This window comes from Stegodyphus dumicola, chromosome 5 (assembly GCF_044657685.1).
Source record: "Stegodyphus dumicola isolate Sdum_Otavi_A_Nest chromosome 5, ASM4465768v1".
Taxonomy (NCBI): domain Eukaryota; kingdom Metazoa; phylum Arthropoda; class Arachnida; order Araneae; family Eresidae; genus Stegodyphus; species Stegodyphus dumicola.
This window is the reverse complement of record NC_140772.1, coordinates 21601974-21628700: the sequence shown is the minus strand read 5'-3', so window position 1 is coordinate 21628700 and position 26727 is coordinate 21601974. Positions and strand designations below refer to the sequence as shown.

The following is a 26727-nucleotide window of genomic DNA, read 5'->3' as shown; positions in this document are numbered from 1 at the left end:
TATCAGAAGTCAAGTAAAAAGATGTTTCTACCTCTTGACACTCGAGAATAAAATACGATCTGTGTGTGTGTGTAACTCCCGAGCGCGGAGTATAAAGGTCTTAATACTCCATGAATAGACATGTTCCATGGTTTCTACAACCTTGTGCAGACTTCGAATGGCAGCAAAAGATATTATTAGAATAATAATGTTTTAAAAAAGACATTTCAAGATCAAAGTATTAAAATAATAAATATGTTGTTACATATGGCTTTATTGGAAAGGTCAATTCAAACATATAAAACAGCTCAAGTATCACACAAGAACAATGATAAATAATAAAAAAGAACAAACATTTATAAAGAATCAGAATAAATGAACATGGAAACAAAAGTAAAAAGTTAAAAATTTAGACAACAAGGAAAGGAACTTTAGAGATGTAGTCTTTACAAGACTCTGGCATTCCAATACAGTTTACTTCTCTCACCACGTTTCTGAGACTCTTTATCTAGTTCTAAGCATATAAGAAAATGCTCTGTATTCAGGATGCCCGAATTGCAAATTTGACATATACTAGATGGAAAGAATGCGAATTTTATTAAGATGATATGCAATGGAATCGTGACCTGTTTGCAGTCTAAAGTTTTCCACAGCCTCTTTACGGGGGTTTTCACAAAACGTTTTTCATATGTCTTGAATATTAGCCCAGGATTTGCCTGCTGATTTTGCTGCCTAGTCAGATTTAATAGTATTCATTAATTTCTCAAAAATATGCTTTTTAAGTGACTCTGGAGGAAGTGGTTTGCTGTCTTGTGGCGCAAGTGTTCCCCTCTTGGCTAGTGAGAGTGCCTTTTTGTTACCGTCGATACTTGAATGTGAAGGGGTCTATTGAGAAACGATTATTTTGTTGTGTTTATAAAGAAAATTCAAGATTTGTCTTATTTCTGAGATAATTTCTAAGATATCATGATTTATAACTACAGCCTGGGTGGTTGCTTTGGAATCGACTAGAGTCAGTGGCATAGATAGGATGGCTCAAGGGGGGGATCTGTCCAAGGGCGCAGCATCCAAGGGGCCGCCAAATTGATACTACGAAATTTTTTAATGAAATGTTTTCCATTCTTGGCACCCAGAAAGAGGCGCAAATTCTTCAGTTGACCCCGTGCGCTGGAAACTCTAGCTACGCCCCTGACTAGAATAACTAATTTAGAGAAACAATCGATCTTTATCTTGAGGTTTTCCAGAGCCAGTGAGATTGCAAGGATCTCTGTATCAAAATTAACCATGAATAGTCCCACAGGAGTACATCGGAAAAAAAGTTTACTGTATGCATTAGCCCCAGTGTTGTCTTGTTAAAATAATAAATAATATTCTTCAAAATGTAGTAGTGGAAACTTATTCTTAAACAGAAAAATAATATTTTGTGATGTAGCAACTGCTGCACGTAATTTCTGCTGAAACACTCATGGGTATTAATGGAGAGAAAATTAAAGAAATTTTTTTATTTTCCCTGCCTTCCTTCAGTTTTTTGGAAAATTTTTTAAAACTTTCCTTTTAATAACACAGAGACACAGAGAAACACGGCTCTTTAGGAAAACTGAGATATGTAATACGAACTCTAATTTTTAAAGAGGGCCTTGTCTCATGCACCACAAACAACGCTTCCTGTTAAAATAGCATCATTGAAGTAATAGGTGAAGATGTTTTATCTATGTGGTAAGAATATCGCTTGCCACGAGAGAGCGAATGTTAGCAATCGAAAAATGTTAAATTTCGAGTAACTATTAGGTGGCAACAGTTAAGTTTGTTATTGGTTATGCAAGGTAAAGGTGGTCGTGAAAGGAATGTGACGTATTTGAGTAGCTATTTGGTACAGTAATTTAATATTTTACTTAGAAATGCGTTTTTAGTGATGTGAATGTTTTGTCTGCTTTTTTTTTTTGGTCATAGCATGGTTGGGTTTTTCGTGTTTTCGCTTTTGTTTAGAAAATAATTACCCATCTTCAAAGTATGATCCTCTGTTTTGAAACTTTGTAAATTGCTATAATTTAATTTATTAGAAATCTTGGTATAATATTTTTATGCTTCCATATGTGGGTTTTCATCCGCAGAGAACCCGTTGGCGCTGTTGTATTTTTACTCGCCAAGCTCGCCGTTCATCGACGATGAGCCGAGCCAAAGAATATGTATGTAGACATTCTTTGGCCGAGCCGTAAACGTGATTTTTATTGCATGTAAATTCAAATTAGCAGACAAAACAAGATATTAAGGATATGGTAGTAAAAATTCACAGATAATAAGTATGTAGATGAAAAACAACCGGTTAAACGAAAATAAATTTGTATTAAATTCAAGTTAGCACAGAAAAGAATATATTAAGCATAAGACAATACATAACGATTTATAACGGAAATAAAAATTCATTTAAAAAATAAAAATTAGTATTAATATACTGAAATTAACCGGTTAAGCGTGATATACGGAAAAAATTTGTCTTAAATTCCAGTTAACACAGAAAACAATATATTCCTTACACCAGCAGTGGTTTGCTAATTTTGATGACCATGGTGATGCATCAAACTTTCTGTCATCTTAGATAATCAATAATATTTTTTATTTCAATTTAATCATCTATTTATGTCACCTGCCATCCTCTGAAAGGTTATTGTTAGAAAAGCATTAACAATATATTGTTAAAATTTTACGCCATAAAAATTCATTTATTCTCATGACTTTAGATGACAATAACCAATAATAAAAATAAAAGCATTTCTGGTTGATCTTTACATTATGGTAACTTGGCGTTTTTTTGGCAAAAATTTGGCGACCAACTCTCCTACAGCAACCCTCTATTTTTTTTCCCGCCGCCATTTTGTCTTCATGAAGTAAAGACATGTTTCTTTTCTTTTTATCTACTGAACACTTCTTCCAACAATCTACTAGCCGAATTACACTTATGCTAGAAATTTTATCTCACAAAACTGCTTAATCATGACAAATATTCACTGCAAAATTGGGAAAAAGTGCACAATACCATACTCCTTATGCGTTTTTCAAAATAACACATACACATAAACCATGTACACGCCGACTTATTTTTACTTAAAAAAACATCCCAGAATTGCACAAAAATGGCATTGCTCACACTCTTCACTATATCCATGTACACTGCTTTTTTCTCATAAATCAGAAAAATTCCACGAAAATACATGACAATTTTCTCAATCTTTAAACCCGGTAAAAAGAACATACATGAAATTACCTGATCGCGAAAAAGTATTTACCCTTTCCAAATATGAACATTTCCACATATAAAATAAATAAAATATCCAAAAACCTCTAAATCATCTATTACATTATACACATCACCAACGAATTCATACCGCAAGCATTACAAATACTTAGTATCAAAAATTTAAATTATTTCCATGCACGTTTACTTCAACTTAAACGTGTACCAAATTCCTACAAACATAAAATTCACAAAATAACTATCATTTAATTAAAATATCACTAAACCATGTACACGTCGACTTATTTTTACTTAAAAAAACATCCCAGAATTGCACAAAAATGGCATTGCTCACACTCTTCACTATATCCATGTACACTGCTTTTTTCTCATAAATTAGAAAAATTTCACGAAAATACATGACAATTTTCTCAATCTTTAAACCCGGTAAAAAGAACATATATGAAATTACCTGATCGCGAAAAAGTATTTACCCTTTCCAAATATGAACATTTCCACATATAAAATAAATAAAATATCCAAAAACTTTTACCTCTAAATCATCTATTACATTATACACATCACCAACGAATTCATACCGCAACCATTACAAATACTTAGTGTCAGATATTTAAATTATTTCCATGCACGTTTTTTTCAACTAAAACGTATACCAAATTCCTACAAACATAAAATTCACAAAATAACTATCATTTAATTAAAATATAATTAAATTCAAAAACACTACTTAAAATATAAATGAGCACATACATTAAATTAATACATACATAAATACCCATTTCGAATTCACTTTAGTTACGGCCATGGGATCCAAAAATTCACGAACACTGTTTCACACAACACAGAATAAAGCCAAATACAAAACTTCCAGATTTTTTCCCGATTTCCCCCCTTTTCCGATTAAAGAACCGTAATTCGTCCATTAATATCACATGACATATCCCATTATCTCTCATTTCCCTCACACAAAATAATGCGTAATCGGAACTGAGTACTGCTCACATTATTACCAAAGTCCCAGGTAGTAACCTTTATCGCCTCCAAAATGTCGCCAAACTACCAGTTACCATATTGTAAAGATCAACCGTATTTCTTCATTATTTAAAATGCAAATTATTTTAGATGTTAAAAAATTCAGAAAAAATATTAATAAATAAGAAAAGAATAATATAAATCTGCAAATCGAACAACGACAGTGATGATTCAACAAAATGAACGCATGAGGAATGGTTGGAAACTTCAAACAAGGGAATAGGATAAATCCGATGGGTGACCATGTTTGAACTATTATCGCCAAAGTTGGCGATGTTTACATTTACCGGGTTCTCTGCAGAAGTGCTTCCCAGTATTTTTTTATTTCAATTTAATCATATATTTATGTCACACCTGCCATCCTCTGAAAGGTTATTGTTAGAAAAGCATTAACAATATATTATCTTGTTAAAATTTTATGCCATAAAAATTGATTTATTCTCATAATTTTAGATGACAATAACCAATAATAAAAATAAAAGCATTACTTAATTATTTAAAATGCACATGCACATTTTTGCGGTCTACGAAATCAAATTATTTTAGACTTTGGAAACCTCATGGTTCTTAGAGCTGTTAATAATTAAGAACACAACGTGAACAGCCGTGTTACAAATTAGCATTCAGCCCTCCTTTCATCCCGAACCGAGAACTGGCATCTATCTACGAAAATATTTCTATCTATTCGTTGTTAAAAATTCAGAAAAAATAATAATAAATAAGAGAAGAATAATATAAATCTGCAAATGCGAACAACGACAGTGTTAATTCAACAAAATAAACGCAAGAGGAATGGTTGCAAACTTCGAACAAGCAAATTGGATAAATCCGATGGGTTACCAAGTTTGAACTATTATCGCCAAAGTTGGCGATGTTTACATTTACCGGGTTCTCCGCGGAAGTGCTTCCAAATACGTAATGTTGATGACTCTTTGTTTTTAGGTAGAAAAAACTGATAAGGTGGAAAAGCCATCTGTATCTACAGAGGTGCGAAGTGATAATCTAAATGGAGAATCCGAAAAAAAGACTGAAAAAGAGGAAGTTGCTCCATACGAAAAGAAATATTATGGACTTCTACATAGATGTGAGATTATAAAACAGGTAGGCATGGTTCTTGGAGATTTTCTTCTCAGTTTAAAATTAAATTTTATTTCGTAATACAGTCAGGTTTCAGTAGATTTTAAATACAGTTGAGTGAAGTTATAATCTCTCTCCCTAAATGTGAAACCTCCCGTGATTACGTCGTCTGGTAGATCACCACTTGAGGTAGTATGTAATATTTCCGAGTACAATGCTGTTGAAAATCATTATTATTTCGAAACCAACTCCATGTAAGACCAAAATCATCTCGAATCATAAGTGTTAATCTTAGGTTTCAGTGAATGTTTTCTTTTCTACCTGAGCAGATTTGGGCTGTAGTGTAGAATTGGGTGCCCCTTCGATTAGCGACAATTTTTTGTAAAATTTTGGCGATGGAATCTCATTTCTGGTTACCATGATAGTTTAACTTTGCTTTAGCCTCCTGATTTTTTTAAAAATAAAAATAGATTGATGTGTACATGGACAAATTTAAAGCAGTGCTCAATGCCTAGTTTGTGCAATTCTGGGATATTTTTTTAAGTGAAAACAGATCGATGTGTACATGGACAGAGTTTATACAATTCTTTGACTTCTTATTTTGGTTTTGTGTAGCGCCCATCTTGAAATTGTGTCTTCCTGGCGCCGATCTTGGCGTCAAAAAAGAATCGCCAATAAACAAGCACCCAATTGTAAACTTTTACCCAGATTTGGTTCTTTAAATAGAAAATTTTGGGTACTATTCTGTTTTGAGGGCCGTAAAAAAGCGCCGAATTATTTTTGATGCCAGTGCTGCCAAAAATAATTGCGGCAACCCTAACGCAAGAAAGGAAGTATAATAGTAAATAACTAAGATTGATGTTTTTAGATCAAAGGAATTTCATATGCTTTATTATTATTATAATTTATATAAAAAAGGCTAAACATGATTGAATGGAAGCATAATAGTAAATAACTATTTCGGAACGTTATTATAATTTATATAAAAATTGCTAAACATAACTGAACGGATGTCTGCATCGCTATTTTGCTACCGAGTTATCGCGAAAGCATAATTTCATCTTGTTGGTTGTTCAAAGATAATTTTCTATAATGAATGATGCCTTTTCTTTGAAAAAATTCTCGGTAAAGTGCAGAATCGCCCACTTATTTGTTTGTCGCTTTTTACAAGGGTAAAAACAATTGGATTTTTGTCAATAATCTTTTACTTTTTGAGTGAAAATAGGTCGATGTGTACATAGATAAAGTCAAGGGTGTGTGCAGTGCCATTTTTGTGCAATTCTAGGATTTTTTTTTTGAAGTGAAAATAGGTTGATGTACACATGGATACCAAGTATGTGAAATTCTTAAAAACACGTCAAGCAGTGGGTGATTCTGCACTTTACCCAAAATTCTGTTGCAGACTTTTCATTATGGGCAATTTCCAAATTGTTAAATCCATAGGATATCAAAAAAAAAAAAAAAAAAAAAAAAAAAAAAAGTTTAAAAATTAAACTAGTACAGTCAAAAGTCGTTAATCCGGTCTCGTCGGGACTTCGGCGATTACGGATTATCGATTTTTCTGGACTATAGATCATCAGTTTAAATCTGGTAAAATGGCATGCAGAAATTATAAAATTAAAAATATGAAACCGTAATTTACGAAATAAAGAACAATTATGATCTAAAGTGTATCAAAATTTACAAAAAAAAAAAAAAAAAAAAAAAAAAAAAAGAAAAGCTTAATAACTATTTGTTTACTTTATTAAACATTTCTTTCAATGCAAGTTGTTTAAGTTGCTTTGTTTTTTATGTGATAATACATTCTCTTAACAGACATAATTTCTTGTTCAGTTATAAAGTTTTACTGTTCAAGTCCTATAATTGCTGTGTCGAGAATACCGACTAATTTGTCAGTCGAAATTTTTTCGTTTTCAATAACCTCTGTCACTTTCTTCGCTATCGGAAGCGAATTATAATGACGAGGCATTTGATTTAAATCATATCAAAGACGGAGTACATCGAAATGAAATACTACATTTAGTAAGCAATTATAAGCCAAATAAAATAAAAACATCTGCCCTGAAGATAAGGATAGTGCTGACAGATCAACTTCCAATTCATTGCTCGCGCCGCTGCATTAAAGATAAACAAAGTTTAGATAAACAAATGTTAAAGTTTAGATAAACAAAGGATATGCCTTTATTTAATTTTTGCAGCAATTCCACTTTTTGTTTAATGGACTCCAAAACATTCTTTCGCTTTGTAGATCCGTTACATATTAGTAAATATAAATCGGAAATTCTATTTGACATAATCGAAAGTTCAAGCTTACTTATATAAAATTGCTCTAACAGTCTGCAAAAAATAATATCCAATTCGAAGATTAAGGAACAACGCAATCTGCAACATTAACTGAAATAGATAATTAGATAATTTTAGCTTAGCTTATACCGTCCGTATTTTGCATCTGCGCACACGCAAATTCGCAGCCGTAAAGGTCTTACGCACATGCGTAAACGCGACGCATGCGCAGAAAGTTTGTAGCTTTGAGGTCCGGATTATAGATCATTCCGGATTATGGGTGTCCGAATTAACGACTTTTGACTGTATTTCAATGGCGTCTTAAGAAATATAGAACTGTATAAACTTACACAATCTGAAATCAGCGCATACGCTAGATTTGGCGCTGTTAAATAGATGTGTTTGCTAGATTTGGCACTTTTTCGCTGGAATTTTTTTTACGGTCCTCAAAACAGAATAGTACCAAATTTTCCTGTATCGGTTTCAAGTCCTTTTTATATTTTAGACTCTGTTTCTAAAAAATGAATTGTTTGTTAATTTTCCGTCTAATAAGTTGCACTCATATGTAAATAGTGCTGAGACAAGAAAGGGAGAAATGCCATAGTTTCACTTCATAAACTGTACAGTTCCATCCTAATTTTATGAGAGCACATCCCTGAGAATGGATCGGAGGGTCTTTGACCCTTTAGCCCCTACGACCGAGCCACTTAAAACAACTCTTGGTTGTTTTATGTCCCTGTGCTGCATAGAAACAAACACTTGTTAATATCCATGCCTTCTAGAGAACGCATGGATATTAACTACATATTATATTGACTTGAACCCAGCTGCAGAATATGGTAGCTCACGTTGCTCTGATCACTGTACAAAAGAAAAAAAAAAAAAAAAAAAAAAAAGAAAAAACTAAGTGGGTCAGATGCTTCTGCAACAGTGTTATTTGTTGGATTGTAGAGGGCCTGACAAATGTTTTATTGTAATAGGTGTAGATAAAAGTGCATCTCAGAATTCAACAGGAATGAGTGGTGCAAATTTTCTTCAAACTTTTATAGTTTGATGGTAGCCAGATTTTACAATCGATGGAATGTCCTCTTTCATTTTGACTTGTTAATTTTTAGCTAAAATTATCTAATTCAGTTAATGTTGCAGATTGCGTTGTTCCTTAATCTTCGAATAGGATCCGGCTTATTATTTTTTGCAGACTGTTAGAGTAATTTTATTAAAGTAAGCTTGAACTTTCGATTATGTCAAATAGAATTTCCGATATATATTTACTAATATGTAAAGGATCTACAAAGCAAAAGTATGTTTCGAAGTCCATTAAACAAAAAGTGGAATTGCTGCAAAAAATACATAGGAATAATCCTTTGTTTTGAAAAAGGCATAATCCTTTGTTTGTCTAACCATTTCGAAATCTGTTTATCAATTTCACGCTGATGTGCGGCGAAGGGGGGGGGAAACGCCGTGGCGCGCAATGAATTGGAAGTTGATCTGTCAGCATTATCCTTATCTTTAGGGCAGATGTTTTTATTTTATTTGGCTTATAATTCCTTACTAAATGTAGTATTTCATCTCGATGTACTCTGTCTTTGATATGGTTAAAATCAAATTCCTCGTCATTATAATTCCCTTCCAATAGTTAAGAAAGTGACACAAAGGTTATTGAAAACGAAAAAATTTTGATTGACAAATTAGTCGGTATTCTCGACACAGCAATTGTAGGACTTCAACAGCAGAACTTTGTAACTGAAGAAGAAATTATGTCTGTTTATAGAATTAAAGAGAAAGTATTATCACAGGAAACGGAGCAACTTAAACAACTTACATTGAAAGAAATGTTTAATAAAGTAAACAAATAAATATTAAGTCTTTTTTTTTGTAAATTTTGATACCCTTTAGATCATAATTATTCTTTATTTCATAAATTACGGTTTCATATTTTTAATTTTATAATTTCTGCATGCCATCTTACCAGATTTAAACTGATGATCTATAATCCGGAAAAATCGCTAATCCAGAATCGCCGAAGTCCCAACGAGTCCGGATTAACGACTTTTGACTGTACCAGACTGTTGATAGCATTTGTTTCAAAAATCTGTTTATTACACCTCACCCACCTTCCATAGTGTTGATATTCCAAATCCTTAAATCTCGCTGAGTAATTTACTGAGAGGTAAATGAAACCATTTAAATATTCATTTACACACCAATCAATATTTTCTTTCCCAGTCGTTCTAACTTCAGGTTAATCGTACCACCAGCAGGCATTTTATGTTGTAAAGGACAAAATAAGCAACATACTACCTAACCAACATCCAACACATAAATAAGCTCTTACGAATATTTTCTTATCAGTCAAATTCACCGCAATCACGCAACCAGTCATGACATAATATACTTCCTAACCAATCATGTCTCATGTCATAATTCAACTACTCAGGTTGCCATAAATGAAACAACAATTTGGTGATAATCCAAGGGGTACCCTAAAATATAGACTAACATTTATTTCTTTTAGTTAGTTAGGTATGTAGAGAAAAAGGTACTTATTGGTTATAGCAGTCTTGGCAAAAAACAAGAATTGGCATGTTTTAGCCTTTGATGAGTAAGAGGTAGGTAGTAGTACGCATTATTCAATTCATGCAGTGTCTGCATTACACATTATAATATATATAAGCAGTGTAATATAAATATATATCTATTTTATTTAATATAGTTTTATAAATAAGTTATTTAAAATTAGAAAAGAAAAGAAATGCCAAGGAAAAAATAATTTTAAAATAATATAAATATATATCTATTTTATTTAATATAGTTTTATAAATAAGTTATTTAAAATTAGAAAAGAAAAGAAATGTCAAGGAAAAAATAATTTTTACAATGGCATCTTTCTGGCAATTTTGGAAATGTGCAACAGCTTAGTAAAATTTATTTTAAATGCTGAAAATAGTGGTTCCATATAAAACAAACATACATTGAAATATACATTTAGTTTGTTTTCAGATCTGCAGGCCATGGCTTGGAAATAATTTTGATGCACTCTGAAAATGCATGGTAGTGTTTCTATGCTTCCTGTACAACGTAAATTTATCAAAGTAGAAACCATGTAAATCTCTAGCAGCCTTGCGAGTGGCTTTCTCTAGCAGCCTTGGTGAGAAAAAATGGCATTGTTACAGAGCCTTGGGAAAGTGTGATTAGTTGCCAAATGTTATAAACAACCACGAAAACGCAGTTGACTATGATAAACATGAATCAGCAATTCATTCTATATCTATGCAGTGCAAAAATGATTTAATTTAGGAAATTTAATATAAATTTGTATTGTATCATGTAATAAAATGTTGTAAGTAGTGTATTTAAAATAACTCAATTTAATATATGCATTAATTATTGTATTTAATGATTATTGTATTTAATTTATTTAATATAACAATGTATGTAAACATACCAGAAAATTCTATTTATTATTATACATACCGTAAAATTCTATTTATTATTTTCACAGATTCTCGTACTGTGTAAAACACATTTTTGAGGGGGGGGGGACTATTTCTTCTTTTTTCATTGATGGCTTGGTTTGGTTTGGTTTATGTAATTATGGCAAAGCACACTAGGGCTATCTGCCTAAGGAAAGGGATGCCTTCGTGGAGGACTAAGGGAAATTGGCTCACATACACGTTACACATGGTAAAACCACGTAAACGCCCATTCGCGGGATTAGAACCTCGGACCAAACTATCAGTGTTCAGCGACTTTACCGCTCGGCCATTTGTGGGTTATTTTTTCATTGATGGAACACTGAAAATAGTCAGCTTAATGAATATTTAACAATGAAAAGCAAATCGCTATATTGATGCAATGCAAGTATGGAACCAGTTAGGTTAACCATTTGTCTTTTGCACACGCACAGAATGATAACCATTTGCTTCTCACCATGCATAAACATACAAAGTCTACTTTGTCATCAGGAATGCTGTAGAAGGAAAAACATTTCACTCTTAAATGTCTTGAGACCTGTAGTATATGTAAGAAATTTTAGATCTAAATCACTTTTTATGTAATTGTTTGAGGTCCTACGGTGTTTCCTGTTAGTATATTTGAAGTATTGAATGTAATAAAAATGTGTGTGTGATACAAGCATGTGCTTTCTAATCACTTTTTTATGTAATTTGATGTCCTAGGACATTTCGTGATAGCAGATTTGAAGTTTTTAATGTAAATAGAAATGTGTGCGTGATACATGCATGTGCCTTCAGATTTGTTTGTTTCTGTTATTGATTCACATAATTTACCAATACAGAGTATGTAATTAATTTTTCCTGTTACAGAGTAATGAGAGACTTGTGAACAGGATTTATCATGTAAAGAAACTACTAAGAAGACGTAAAAAGGAAAGGAAGTATGTTTTTTTTTTATAGTAGCCATGCAATATTTTCTGCTTTACTATTAATTGTCTATAATCTGTTTATTCATAAAAATAATTTAAACTTTGTTGACAGCCTTCCATTGATTTAAAATTGGAAAAATATTTTGATTGCTACTTAAAATTAAGACAGATATTACAACCTGCATTTTATATCTGCCATATGATTGTTAAATCTTAATCAGTAATGATCTGCAATTTGGAACCTGAACTTAAGATGTAGCGATACCTTATGTGATGCTTGGAGGAAGTAATATGTCTGAAGTTTTGGAATGCTTATTGCTTTATTTTTAGTTTTGAAGAATTACTACAGTCAAAAGTCGTTAATTCGGACACCCATAATCCGAAATGATCTATAATCCGGACCTCAAAGCTAAAAACTTTCTGCGCATGCGCCGCATTGACACATGCGCATAGGCGTTTACGCGTGCGCGTAAGACCTTTTACGACTGCGCATATGCATGTGCACAAGCGCAGAATACGTTTTTGCGTGCGCATTTTATGTATAACGGACGGTATAAGCTAAAATTATCTAATTATCTATTTCAGTTAATGTTGATGATTGCGTTGTTCCTTAATTTTCGAATTAGATCCGGCTTATTATTTTTTGCAGACTGTAAGAGCAATACTATAAAGGTAAACTTGAACTTTCGATTATGTCAAATAGAATTTCCGATTCTGGAGCTCCCAAAGGATCGTACAAAACGAAAGTATGTTTCGATGTCCATCAAACAAAAAGTGGAATTGCTGCAAAAAATGGATAAAGACATGAAGAATGGGACAGAGAGGTTAGTGAAAACGAAAAAATTTCGATTGACAAGTTAGTCGGTATTTTCGGCACAGCAATTAACGAGACTTGAACAGCAAAACTTTGTAACTGAACAAGAAATTATGTCTGTTTATAGAATTAAAGAGAAAGTATTATCACATAAAATGAAGCAACTTAAACAACTTACATTGAAAGAATTTTTTTTTTTTTTTTTGTAAATTTTGATATCCTTTAGATTATGATTGTTCTTTATTTCATAAATTACGGTTTCATATTTTTAATTTTAGAATTTCTGCATGCTATCTTACGAGATTTAAACTGATGATCTATAATCCGGAAAAATTGATAATCCGGAATCGCCGAAGTCCCGATGAGTCCGGATTAATGACTTTTGACTGTACCATAGAAAATTATCTCTTACAAATATAAACTGAGTGGGGGAGAATTAAAGACTTATATATTTTAAAGTTTTTATTGAGTACTTAATTCAGTATGGGTTTGTTTAAGTGCAGCATGGTACTAGAAATTCATACAGTGATATTAATGATCTCGAAGTAGTAATATTTAAATTGCATCACTCATTTCTAGCTTATATGTGATGTATGAATCTTCTTGTCTATTCAAAGAAATATTTAACATCAGACATGTATTTTGAATAAAATTACGCATACAGAATTGTTTAATTTTTTTTTTCTTCTAGATTTTTGATGGATAGACTTGATGGTTATGGAGACGATTATCGAAGTGTTGCACTATCTCTGTTTGCTGAGGTAAAGTTAATTTTTTCTTAACTAACTTTTATTGAGAAAAATTTAGTTTCTTTAACTAACTATAAGTTTATTTAGAAAAAAGTTAGTTTCTTTAACTAACTTTAATTTCTAATTTTTTAATAGAATCAAAACAGTAGTATACAAATATAAGATATGTAAAATTACATATGTAAGTTTTTTTAAGCTTACATATGTAAGATAGAAAAAAAATATATAAAGCAGACTGCTAATTTTAATATGCTATATTCTTTTAATTGTCTGTTTGAATGTGGGCATTTCCTTTCTCCATTCTTTTCGTAATGCTAATAATGCAGATAATTTGCAAACTCAAACCACCAAACTTTTAATAGCCAGTGAGGAGATTGCAAACATAAACCTTTTTCCTTCTGAAATTGGTCTCCATGAGATATTTCACTTTTTGCTTATTGCTTCTCTTGCTAATAAACCTGCTGTTGTCTAAATTGTATTTTAAAAATTTAATGGTACAGATAATAAATTTTTGACAAATGAGGAATAAAAGAAGTATTGTAATCCAGCCAGGATTGTTAGTTTCATGATTCTTTTATGCATCTGCATGATGCCAGGTTTTCTCCACATTATTATGAGTATATATACTACAGTACAAAGTTCAGAATTTTGTAGAACTTAGGTCATCATTTTAAATTTAGTAAAATGCAATATATAAATTACAAAATTAAAAATATGAAAAAGTTGTTTGTGAAATAATGGAGCATTTATGACCTTCAGAGAATCAAAACTTGCAAAAAAAAAAAAAAAAAGTTCTGTATTTATATGCATTTTCTTTATTTTACACATTTCTTTCAACATAAGTTGCTTCATTTTTTGTGCTAATACTTGCTTTTTAATTTTATGGATACACATAATTTATTTTTCAATTACAAAGTTCCATCGTTCAAATCCTGTAGTAGCTGTGGCAGGAATTACCGCTGAACTGTCATTCAAATTTTTTTGTTCTCAGCATCCCCTCTGTTACTTTCCTCAGTATTGGTAGGAATATTTTCTGGATTTAGAATTATACTACAGATTTCATTGTTCATTAGTTGATTGATGATTGGAGTATTTTCTTCATAATTGAAACCTTGTGTTATATCATCTTCATTTATTAGCATTTCCCCAGATTTTCTTTCACTTCCATTAATCGTAATCTTTTTTTTTTTTTTTTTATATATTTGAAAACTTTTAAATTCATGGCTGTCATCATAAAGATTGGATAACATTCAGTATACACTGTTAACATGAGATTGATGACTAAAGACTTGTTCCACTAAATTTTGTCTTGCTTCTATCAAGTGCTGAGGAAGTTAAGCCTGAATTATATTGGTTTAGTTATTTATTATACTTAAAGCTGTAACCTGTATGTGCTTAACCCCTTCGAGCCGGGTAGCGAAAGCGCGCGCTAATTGCGGAGGCTGGCAGTGTCTTACGCGAGCGTCTCTCCAGGGTCGGGGGCTTTTTTGCTACTAAGCCTAAATCCATGAAATTTCCGAAGTATAAACGCATTGTTTAGTAATGCTCTATAGAGTATTTAAATGGCTTATGCTTTATAGATATTTATATATATATACTTTAATTACCTTATTTCTTGTTTAAATGCATATTTTACACATTATATTTTAATTACTCACCATTTTATGACTTTTAACATTATACATCTGAAAACTAAATATATTACTTAAAATTCTCTTTTCGTATGAAAAATTTGAAAACAGGGATCTACACACAGTCCTACGTTACATTCCTTGCGTAATAACTCATTTGCCGTTTTGGAGGATTTTTCCGGGAATGTGAACAAATGAAGCATCATCGTCTCATTTTCTTATCAGTCTCTTCTGAACAAAGTTTTGGAAAACGTCTTTCAGTTAATCTTTCAGAATCAATATCAGAATATCAGAATTTCAGAATCAATATCTAAAATATTTTGCATCATTTCTGCTATTTCATGCTCTGTTAAACATTTTCGACGCTTTGACATTGCAACAGTAAAAACAGAAAGAATTCACGTCTAACAAGATCTAATTATTTTCTAAAAACTGAACTGTAAACTGAAATAATCAACGCTTTAGCGCATATAAATCTTCTACTTACAATAAACAACTACCACGTGCGAATAAAGTGCGATTTAAAGAGACGTCATAAATCACGCCATTCGGAAACATTTAGTTCCCCTTTTGTTTATATAATCAAAAACACGTGTATGTGAGTCATGCTTCTCTCATTTCGAGTAGAAGGTCTAATGTACATGTATCTGAAACCATATGGACATACAGTGCCATCTTGTGGCAGAAATTATAGTTTCTAAAACGTTCCAGGATACTGGCACAAATACGTGACAGTCGGTAGTAAACGGGAAAATGCTCTGGCACGCCTGCTTGTCGGCCGGGAGGTGAGTGTGTTCGTTGCTGGCACGTAGACGTGACAGTCGACGCGAAGGGGTTAAAGCTTATGCGAGTTCTGAAAAAAAAAAAAAATAATAAATGCTCTCATATATAGTACAAAGTTTGAGATCCAGACTTATTTATTATACTTACATTTATTCCTTGCACATGCCTAAGGCTTATCCGAGTCCTGAATAAATAAATTTTCACATATACTTAAGGCTTTCTGTGGATTCCAAATTCTTGTTACCAAGCACCTCTATTTGTCTTCCCTTAATTCTGCTGCTCAGTGCATCCATACAAGCTCTGGCGCCAGTTCTGGGTTTATGTGAAAAACAAGTCTTAATTTAAACAGTCAAAATTTATTTTTAACATGTGTAAAGAAATTGTTAAATTTTTCCTGTCAACATTTCTTATCGCATTAAACTTAAATTTGTAATCATCTCCAAGCGTAATATCAACATAAAAGGTTTCCATTTGTTATTCAATTACTAATATAAAAAATTTGTTTAGGCATCGCTTCATGAGTTGTCATGTGTTGATAAACATGCTGTGCTGAAAGCAAAATATAATAATGATTCGCCAGGTTGGCGTAACGATGTATCTATATAGAATGTTTCGGTTTGAGATGAATGCCAAGCAAATATGCAGCTACGGAGCCAAATAATTGATCATACAAATTTATGCTAAAATGATTGTTTCTTCAGTAACGAGGTATTTTATTTAGTGCTGAAGTGAAATTAAGAATCAGGACTCTTCACATGCACGTGGGAAATGAAATGCGCATGCGTAAAGCACACACAAAAATAAATAAATTTAAAAAAAAGTTGGGGATGACTTTGAGGTCCGGATTTTAGGTCATTCCAGATATTGGACATCCGGATCTGAAACTTTGTACTGTATCTAATTCTTAACTGAATAAGCGAATCAGTTATTCTTATTTCAGGCAGTGGTAAATGCAATCTTTTGACCTAGAAATGCCATTTGCAAAACTTATTTTTTGCATATGGGAGGCATTTTTGCATTCTTTAAAATTTTTTCTCATCAACACATCTAACACTTTGCTACACAGTTAACTAAAGACAGTAATCATTACGAAGCATAAAGTCAGTGTAAAAACTTACTTTGCTGTTTGGTATTCAGTTACTAATATTTAAAAATTACGTTTTGGACATCTCTGTGTGAGTCATTTCTCAGTCTGCCATGAATTGACAGTCATGTTGCGATGTAAGTAAAAAATGATTCGGCAGTTTCGGTCAGGGATTTATGCTATTCATTAGGTGTTAAGTCACTTATGAATTTTAGTAGAGTATTTCAGTTTGAGATGTATGGCAAGCAAAAAATGGCTACCTTTTTGCTTAGCTAAAGTACTGATCATACAGAATTACATGCTAATAAATGACTGTGTTTCTTCACCATGGAGTTGCCATTTTTAGTGATGTGAAATTAAAAATTTTTCCATATCCTTTATTACAAAAAAAAAAAAAAAAAAAAAAAAAAAGGGTCAATGTTGTATATGTGAAGTATAATGGGTGAATCTTTACATTATGGTAACTTGGCAAAAATTTGGCGACCAACCCTGCTACGATAACCTGCTAGTTTTGTTTTGGACACCATTTTGTTTTCATGAAGTAAAAGCATGTTTTTTTTTTTTTTTTTACTCAAAATTTTTTCCAATAGTCTGCTAGCCGAATTACGCTTATACTAGAACTTTTATGGAACAAAAATGCTTAATCATGACGAAGATTAGGTGCGAAATTGGGAGAAAGTGCAGAATCGCAAACTGCTTGCCGCGTTTTTAAGAATTGCGCATACACGGTATCCTTGTACACGTCGACCTATTTTCACTTAAAAAAAATCCCCGAATTGCACAAGAATGGCATTGCGCGCACTCTTGACTTTATCTATGTACACATCGACCTATTTTCACTTAAAAAGTCAAAGAAAATTGACAAAAATCCAATTCTTACTCTTGTAAAAAGCGGCAAACAAATAAGTGGGCGATTCTGCACTTTAGCCGCGAAATTGTTTCTAAGTACTTATTAGCTAAAATCACGATCGGAATTTTCCGGAAAATGTCACATTACATGTCTCATGATCTCTCATTTCTCTGAGACAAAATAATCTGCGATTCGAACTGTGTACTTCTCAGATTATTGCTAAAGTCCTAGCTAGTAACCTTTACTGCTTACCAAAATGTCGCCAAACTACCTGTTACCATATTCTAAAGATTAGCCGTATAATGCATTTGCTAAAGCCGGATGCTACTCCCAGAATCTAATTCTGTATCTTTTTCCACGAAAAATTTTCTCTCCCCGAAAAGTTTTAGTGGTCTGGATATTGGTTGTCTGAATTTCAGACTTTTAACTATACATCTATATTTTTTTAAAAACTTTTTGTCTTAATACTTAGCAGCTATATCATGCCAGAGTTTAATTTGCAGTATATCAGTTTGTATATGGTAATGAGTTTGTTCAGTGAAACTTAAACCTGATGCAAGAAAGCAATTTCCTTTGTTTATTGTATCTGCACTGTTATAGCATGTGGTATTTTTCATTTCAATCATACAGTGTATAGCATTTCAAGATATCAACTTTTGTAATGCTATGGTAATCAAGTAAGATTCAGCAGTATTAATTATTAGGCACTCAGCTTAAGATTTTTAGGCTTAAGACCTCTGTAACTGCATTCCCTTGCACAGAAACCAAAAGTATTCCTAAGAGAGGATGCCTGAAGCATCATCTAGCTTCTGGAAACATCAATTTATAACATCACTTCTCATAGAATTGGTGTGGTTGTTAAGTGATAATTGCATTTGGCCAATAATGGATGCTGTTGCCTTGGGGCTACATGGGATTGTTTTCTAAAGCCGTTATCACATTAGCTGTTTGTTGCCGGGACAAAACGTTTGTAGCAACAGTTCTGAGAAACGGCCTTTGGTGAAATAGGGTTACCATCTTCACTTGGCAAACAGGCTGAAAGCCAAAGAAGAATCAGTTATCGCTCAGATTGGCGAAAGTGACGTTTCCTTTCAAGTGACATTTGCTTCTTCGTGTTGTTTTGTATCACTCACACGCTTTTCGTTTTAAACTTTATTGTTAGTAATGGAAGATAATAGAAAGGTGATTGCTATCAAGTTAATCACTTTGATCTCCACTCTGGCACTTCATGTAACAGATAAACACACTTCTGGTTATAGCAGTCAATTACATCAGTAATAGCCAAATTCTGTATACACTAAGAATAGTTTAAAAACATGTGCTGGATAAGTCTATTTATCAGACATCGCTTATGTGTACTTTCTGTTGTCTGCATTTCAATGAAAATTTGATGGCTCACTGGAAAATTTGTGACCTGGTGAAAGCATTTTCTGACTAACTTTATGGCTCATAATTACTGTTCTGTCCATTCAAATGACAAAAATCTATATGGCTGATATTTACCTCCTCACAGCCAGCAGATACTATTCAGCAAAATGAAGATCAAATAAAGCATATGAATACATGAGCAATCAAAACATGTGCGAGTTGTTTACTGTCCCATAGAACACTCGGCAATATACCTAAAACACATTAAATATACCAACTCTAGAAATTAGGTGTTCACATCATGAGTTTGTTTTATGGTTTGGTTTATTGAGATTACAGCAAAGCACATTAGGGCTATCTGCCTAAGGGAAAGGATGCCTTCGGGGAGGACTTTCTAAGGGAAACTGGCTCGTATACACGTTACACATGGGGAAAACCACGAAAGCGTCCATGCAGCCAGCCCGTTCGCGGGATTCAAACCTCGGACCGAACTACCAGTGTTCAGCGACTTTACCGCTCGGCCGCTGGTGGGCTCAGTTGGTTTTATGTGATTACCGCAAAGTCTCGAGGGATAACAACAGGAGGGATCCCTTTGTAGAAGATTTTTTAAAACTGGCTCGTATACCAGTTACAAATGGGGCAAACCAAGGAAACGTCATGTAGCCAGCCCGTTCGCGGCATTCTAACCTGAGACAGAACTACCAGTGTTCAACGACGCTTCGGCCACTAGTAGGCCCGTGCACTTAATTGGAAAGTGCAATTCATTATGTAAACAGACATGAAGGTGATAATCAGTCGTGCAGTGTTTTAAGTAATCAAATGTTATAAATGCACAGCTGTTACATTTCTTATTATTTATTAGTCATGTTTTTATTACGTAGATCATACGTATGATATAATTATGAATTTAACCCAATAACAAAATGTGTACACTCTTTAGTACTCAAATACTCATCAATTATTTTTCAACTGACTATTACATACCCATAATAATTAGCAAAGAACTGATAAATATAGTTGCTGCCAATTACATAATCGTTATCTGAATTAAAAGTAATTTCAAATAAACTTCTTGGCAATGTTCATTTTTGTATTCATACATACATATATATATATATACACATCTAATAAGTCATATATTTACATACAGATAGAGAGATGCAATGTTTTAGAAGTTGTTAATATATATTTATTAGTTTTAATGTAATGAATAAGATTTATATTAATGAATGTATATACAAATGTTTTTCATCATGCATAATAATAAATCCATAAATTTTCAATGTTTCAATATGTAGCATTTACAATAAAAGTATAGTTTCTAATGTATTTATAATCCAAAAAGTATTTCATTAATAACATGAAAATAATAGACAAATTTAATGAGTATTCTCATTATTACATAAGCTATGCTTTTCTTTTTTATGCATCTTTTATGCTGTTTAAAATGTGTCACTGATTATGCAATTAACAATTTAAAAGATAAGTAATTAGGAGAAAAGCCGCGCATATACAAACGGAGTTTAAAAAATTATTCAACTTAAATTTAAGAAATAAAATTCTATTATATAACAGTGTTATATACACGATCAGCACGAAATACGACAAATTTGGCGAACTTTTGGCTACAAACAATTTGTAAACAAATCCGAAATGCAAGAACGTCGTAAAATACTGTCAACTCCGAAATTTCCACGATTATATATTTAATGAATATATACACATTTAAAAAATGACTCAGGCAGTTGTATTACAACAAAACAGCAATAATTAAATCAGCCTCTATTTCCACCGTCCATCACTTCACAGTGAGAGCCATCGCCATATTGAAAGTTACCCGTGATCCTTCAGAAGCTGACCTTTTGTCTGATTGGTTGAATGTTCGAGGAACACGTCTCCAGCCGGAACATTTTGGGAAAAGTTTTAAAATGTTGCTCGTAGCCGGGACAGGTTCCTCCTAGCTAGACGAAACATTTCTCGGAAGCCTGCCGCTTAAAGCCGTGCTACTAGAATCTCGTTTCTCGGAATAGTCCCGGGTAAGCGCGCGCGTCTATAGATGTGATAACAGCCTAAATAACTGTCTCATTTGTTTGAAATTGTTTCCATGAATGAGAAACGACAGAATGCTCCCTCCCCCTCAAAAAAGAAATTGGCAGTTTTCTTAATGCTTTCTGTCAAACTCTTCAGCAACATTTTATTAGCAGCCTTATTTTGTAGCAATGAGATACTTGCAAACATATTTTTTGCATCATAATGGAGTTAATTAAATCCAAAAGGATTTTGTTTTTAGTGCTAATATTTTGCAAAAAGTTTTGAACACTAAACTTCTTGATCTAAACAAGTTACATTCATCACACATATAATTGAATACAGTCAAAAGTCGTTAATTCGGACACCCATAATCCGGACCTCAAAGCTACAAACTTTCTGCGCATTTATGGCTGCATGTGCGTGTGCGCAAAATACGTTTACGAATGTGCGTTTAATGTATAATGGACGGTATAAGCTAAGCTAAAATTATCTAATTCAGTTAATGTTGCAGATTGCATTGTTCCTTAATCTTCGAATTGGATGCAGCTTATTATTTTTTGCAGAATGTTAGAGCAATTTTATAAAAGTAAGCTTGAACTTTCGATTATGTCAAATAGAATTTCCGATTAATATTTACTAATATGTAAAGGATCTACAAAGCGAAAGTATGTTTGAAGTCCATTAAACAAAAAGTGGAATTGCTGCAAAAAATGGATAAAGGCATAATCTTTTGTTTATCTTTAACGCCGAGGCACGCAATGAATTGGAAGTTGATCTGTCAGCACTATCCTTATCTTCAGGGCAGATGTTTTTATTTTATTTGGCTTATAATTCCTTACTAAATGTAGTATTTCATCTCGATGTACTCCATCTTTCATATGATTTAAATCAAATTCCTCGTCATTATAATTCACTTCCGATAGCGAAGAAAGTGACAGAGGTTATTGAAAACGAAAAAATTTTGATTGACAAATTAGTCAGTATTCTCGACACAGCAATTATAGGACTTGAACAGCGGAACTTTGTAACTGAATAAGAAATTATGTCTGTTTATAGAATTAAAGAGAATGTATTATCACATAAAAAACGAAGCAACTTAAACAACTTACATTGAAAGAAATGTTTAATAAAGTAAACAAGTAAATATTAAGCTTTTTTTTTTTTGTAAATTTTGATACTCTTTAGATCATAATTGTTCTTTATTTCATAAATTACGGTTTCATATTTTTAATTTTATAATTCTGCATGCCATCTTACCAGATTTAAACTGATGATCTATAATCCAGAAAAATCGATAATCCGGAATCGCCGAAGTCTCGACGAGTCCGGATTAATGACTTTTGACTGTATTTTTTATGACTAGCTATGCTTAACTTTTTGGCAGCAATGCTATTTTTTATTTTGTATTCTTAAAAGTATTATTATACATATTATACTTCTAAGAATTCACAGTTATTTCTTAAATATAAGCATTTCCAGTGTATTAAATTGTGACTAAATGTAATTTTTTTTACTTAAAAAAATTTTTTTTAATAGTGTCTGTGAAAATTTCAAGATGTTACATAATGTAATATCCAAACTTTTGTATTTTTCATTTGTCTTACTTTATAATCTCAATTTTTTTATCAGAGTTTTCGTTTTGCTCATTTTATAATGAGAAAGACAAAAATCCTTTTAATGTTGCATTGAAAACTTGAAATTGTGTTTGGAATTTTAGTGACTGTAATTAACTGATAAGAACAATTCAAGTTAATTCATTCGAGTCAATTACTAAGGAAAATATGAGTAATTATGCAGTAGCAAAATACAGTAAGCTAATTCTGTAATATTTGATTATTATACTTCTTCAAATGTGATTCTATTTCAGAGGAAGAAACTACTAACAGGGTAAGATAATTAAATAAAAAAAAAAAATTCAGATCTGCTGTTATATTTATGATTTTACCAGGCTTAGTCATTTATCACGTTTATTATTATTACCAAGTCATTTATCACGTTTGTCTTTTTCACATATGTACTTTTTATTAACCATTGATTAAATTAATGTCAGTATTAAATGTTATTTAAATTTATTAAGCATTTGTTGTATGTATTTTCATAGATGATTGGTGATAGTCCACCAGAAGGAAGCAAAAAATCTGACAATTTTCTAACTGCTTCTCACTCCCAGGAGTCTGAATCATGAAACACTCCTTACCATCCATGTATGATACCTATATTTATTGAAACAGATGCTGTATTTTTTAATACTTAATATTGCTTCCATTCCAGCAACTTTACTCATATGTAAATAAATACATTATGCTTTTGGAATTCTTTTTTAAGTGTTTGGTTATTAGTTTCTTTTTTTAAATCAACTTATTTGTTTTATTAAATTGCATTACTTAGGCATGTGCCTTTTTATGTTTTACATTCTAATACTGGTACATATAGTCATGGACATTTTTTTTAGATCAGAATAGTCATATGTTCAGTAATCAAATAAGCTCACATTTTAGTTCATGTTCATTCATGTATTATGAAACTTGTGGTTCTCAAAGTGTTTTTGAAAGAATTTTAAATTTCTATCTCAGCTACGTTTTTTATTTGCAAACACGAGCAATGCGATTTTGCCTTGGAATGCAGGAGAGTTGAATGAATGCTTCCGCAGAACGGGAGTTTTTGTGTCACTAAGCCTAACTTTAGAAACTTTAAAAAAAACTTTAAAAAAAAGTTTTAAGTCATAACATTATAATTTTGGGTACTATTTTAGATTATTACTTAAGCTATCATATTAGCATTTTGTCATCTGTTTTCTTTACATGAAAATATATTTAAAAACCTGCTTACTTTAAAATAATTTTCGGATGAGCTATTCATATTATTCCAAACTTTTAACTGACAAAACACATTAATAAACTTCAAAATTAATTAACAAAAATACAAGAAAGACTGTTTAAATCTATTAACTTTCTTTTTCTTTGTATGTAAGGAAAAAAATAGCATAAAATTTGCCATGATGAATTTTATGAAAATGGAAATTTTATTTGTTTATGTCAAAAAAGGGGTGCAGTTCCCAGCCATTCATGGATTATTGAGTTTCTGTTGTGATTTTTTTTTATGCTCTTAGTAAAATTAAGCTTGCCAAAACGTTTTTTGTAGATTGGCTTTGGAAAGTTCTGCTTTTGTGCTAAGGCATTTTTTTTCACTGTTCTTTGTTTATGAAGCTGTAAATATTCAACCTACTAGCAATGTTTTATGAAACTTGGGGTTCTCAAAGTGGATAGTTTGTGAAAGAATTTTAGATTTCTATCTCAGCTATGTTTTTTATTTGCAAAAATGAGCAATGCCATCTTGCCTCAGGATGGAGGAGAGTTGAAGGAATGCTTCCACAGAACAGGAGTTTTTGCATCGCTAAGCCTAACTTTAGAAGGAAAAAAAAATCATTAAAAAAAGTTTTCAGTTACTATTTTAGATTATTACTTAAGCCATCATATTAGCATTTTGTCATCTTTTTTCTTTACATGAAAATGTATTTAAAAAAATGAGTACTTTAAAAATAATTTTCGGATGAGCTATTGAAATTATTCCAAACTTTTAACTGACAAAACACATTAATAAACTTCAAAATTAATTAACAAAAATACAAGAAACCCTGTTTACATCTATTAACTTTCTTTTCCTTTGTATGTAAGGGAAAAAAATAGCATAAAATTTGCTGTGATGAATTTTATTAAAATGGAAATTTTATTTGTTTATGTCAAAAAATGGGTCAAAAAATTTTATGCTGTTAGTAAAATTAAGCTTGCCAAAACGTTTTTTGTAGATTGGCTTTGGAAAATTCTGGTTTTATGCTAAGGCATTTTTTCACTGTTTCTTGTTCATGATTTAATCAGGCATTTAGTATAATAAAATTAATACTATAGAAAATATTGAATTATGCAAATTCAGGAAATGTTCATAGGTTTCTTTTTTATGTTAATTCCAACTCTCTCTTTCTTAAAAAATGGATTGATGAAAAAAATGATGTAAAGTTCATGGTCTTTTTTCTGCTATGATTCAGATTTTAATTTGAATAAAATTGAATATAAAATCATTTTTACGTAAGTTTCAGAATAGTTTAATATTTATTTCTTAGTCTCTTTTTATGTGAAACAATTCTTTTTTATTTATGAGCAAATGCTATGCAATTAATATCCAGTTTTCTTTTATAAAGGCACTGCATTAGGGCTTTTTTACAGCATAAGAAAATGAGGTTTATGTTGTAAAAAGTCATTATTCTGTTCAACCTGTCAGTCATCATCTAAGCCAGTGCTCTGCAACCTTTTCTCACCTGCGACGCACAAAAAATCTTTCTGGAATTTCGTGGCACACCAAAGAGTTCCGAGTTGTCAAGGAAGTGCCGAAAAAATTCAAATGCTGACACACTTACAATCACACACACAACCACACAACAGTGAAATATATAAAAACATTTAAAACAGACATTATTAAGGAAAAAAAATTGTCATTGTGTATTAAATACATGATAAAAAATTGCAAAATGTCAAATACATGTGTTTGATTGTGGCACACCTATATCCTACTCATGGCACACCAGTGTGCCGAGGCACACCGGTTGCGGAGCACTGATCTAAGCAACATCATAAAGGCAGTTAAGGAAATATTGTTTAAAATAGTGCATTTGTGTCATCAAATGGAATAGCTTAAAATTCCTTTATTTAAATAGAACTTAAAATCACAGCATGTGTATAATGCAGTTATAAAGTATTTAATATAATTTACTTTGAGAAAAATGGTTAATAATAATTAAGTTGCTGTTGTGTATGTTGAAATTCTGCTGGCAGTATCTTTCTTTGAAGCTTCTTTTTTATTCTTTTATAAGGATGCTTCATTACTTTGACAATACTCTCAAAAAAATCGAAGACTGCGACCAAGGATATACCCAACCATATTCCAACATATCCTCCAAAGTAGAAGAACGTTTGTATAAACTGCAAAAAATAAATTGATTAAACTCATAATGGCTCAGTTTAGTGTTGGGTCATCTGATAAGTAATGCAGTTTTTTCTTATTAAGTAAAATGAAGAATTCTGTATTCAATGATTTTTGCATAATTGTACAATCTGTATAGTGTATTATTAGAATATACAAAGCATATTAGACAATTGTTTGTTTGCTCAAATATTTGATATAGATATATAAGAATAAAAAGATATGTATTTTACTGTAGATGTATTGGAAGAACATTTAACATATATTTTGCTGTAGGAATTTCACCTGGACAAAATGCTACAATATAAAGAAATGAACAAAGGGTCAGAGTGCCTTGAAAAATTTGATGATAAATAAACTTTATGCATTGATAGAGAAAAACCAAAACCAGTGCAACACATTTAATTACTTTATGACATTTAAAACTAGAAAAAA

General features: G+C 31.8%; 1 protein-coding gene across 2 annotated transcripts; it reads left to right on the top strand.

Moving 5' to 3' along the window:
• Positions 1-1697: 1697 nt before the first annotated feature.
• Positions 1698-26529, top strand: LOC118197478 (TCF3 fusion partner homolog). Of its 2 annotated transcripts, XM_035368992.2 has the most exons (6): positions 1698-1849; positions 5207-5365; positions 11950-12020; positions 13514-13583; positions 23420-23522; positions 26183-26529. In XM_035368992.2, the coding sequence occupies exons 1-5, from the start codon at positions 1796-1798 to the stop codon at positions 23501-23503; spliced, it is 438 nt and encodes a 145-aa protein (XP_035224883.1). In that variant the 5' UTR covers positions 1698-1795; the 3' UTR covers positions 23504-23522; positions 26183-26529. The 2 variants fall into 2 exon arrangements, with proteins under 2 accessions (XP_035224883.1, XP_035224882.1); XM_035368991.2 differs by lacking the exon at positions 26183-26529 and having other exon boundaries at positions 1699-1849; positions 23420-23631.
• Positions 26530-26727: the final 198 nt, after the last annotated feature.

Coding starts and splice junctions, on each gene's coding strand:
- LOC118197478 (XM_035368992.2), top strand. CDS start 1,796: ATGCAAGGTAAAGGTGGTCGTGAAAGGAATGTGACGTATTTGAGTAGC. Junction 1,850..5,206: donor CGTATTTGAGTAGCTATTTG/GTACAGTAATTT, acceptor CTTTGTTTTTAG/GTAGAAAAAACTGATAAGGT. Junction 13,584..23,419: donor CACTATCTCTGTTTGCTGAG/GTAAAGTTAATT, acceptor GTATTTTCATAG/ATGATTGGTGATAGTCCACC.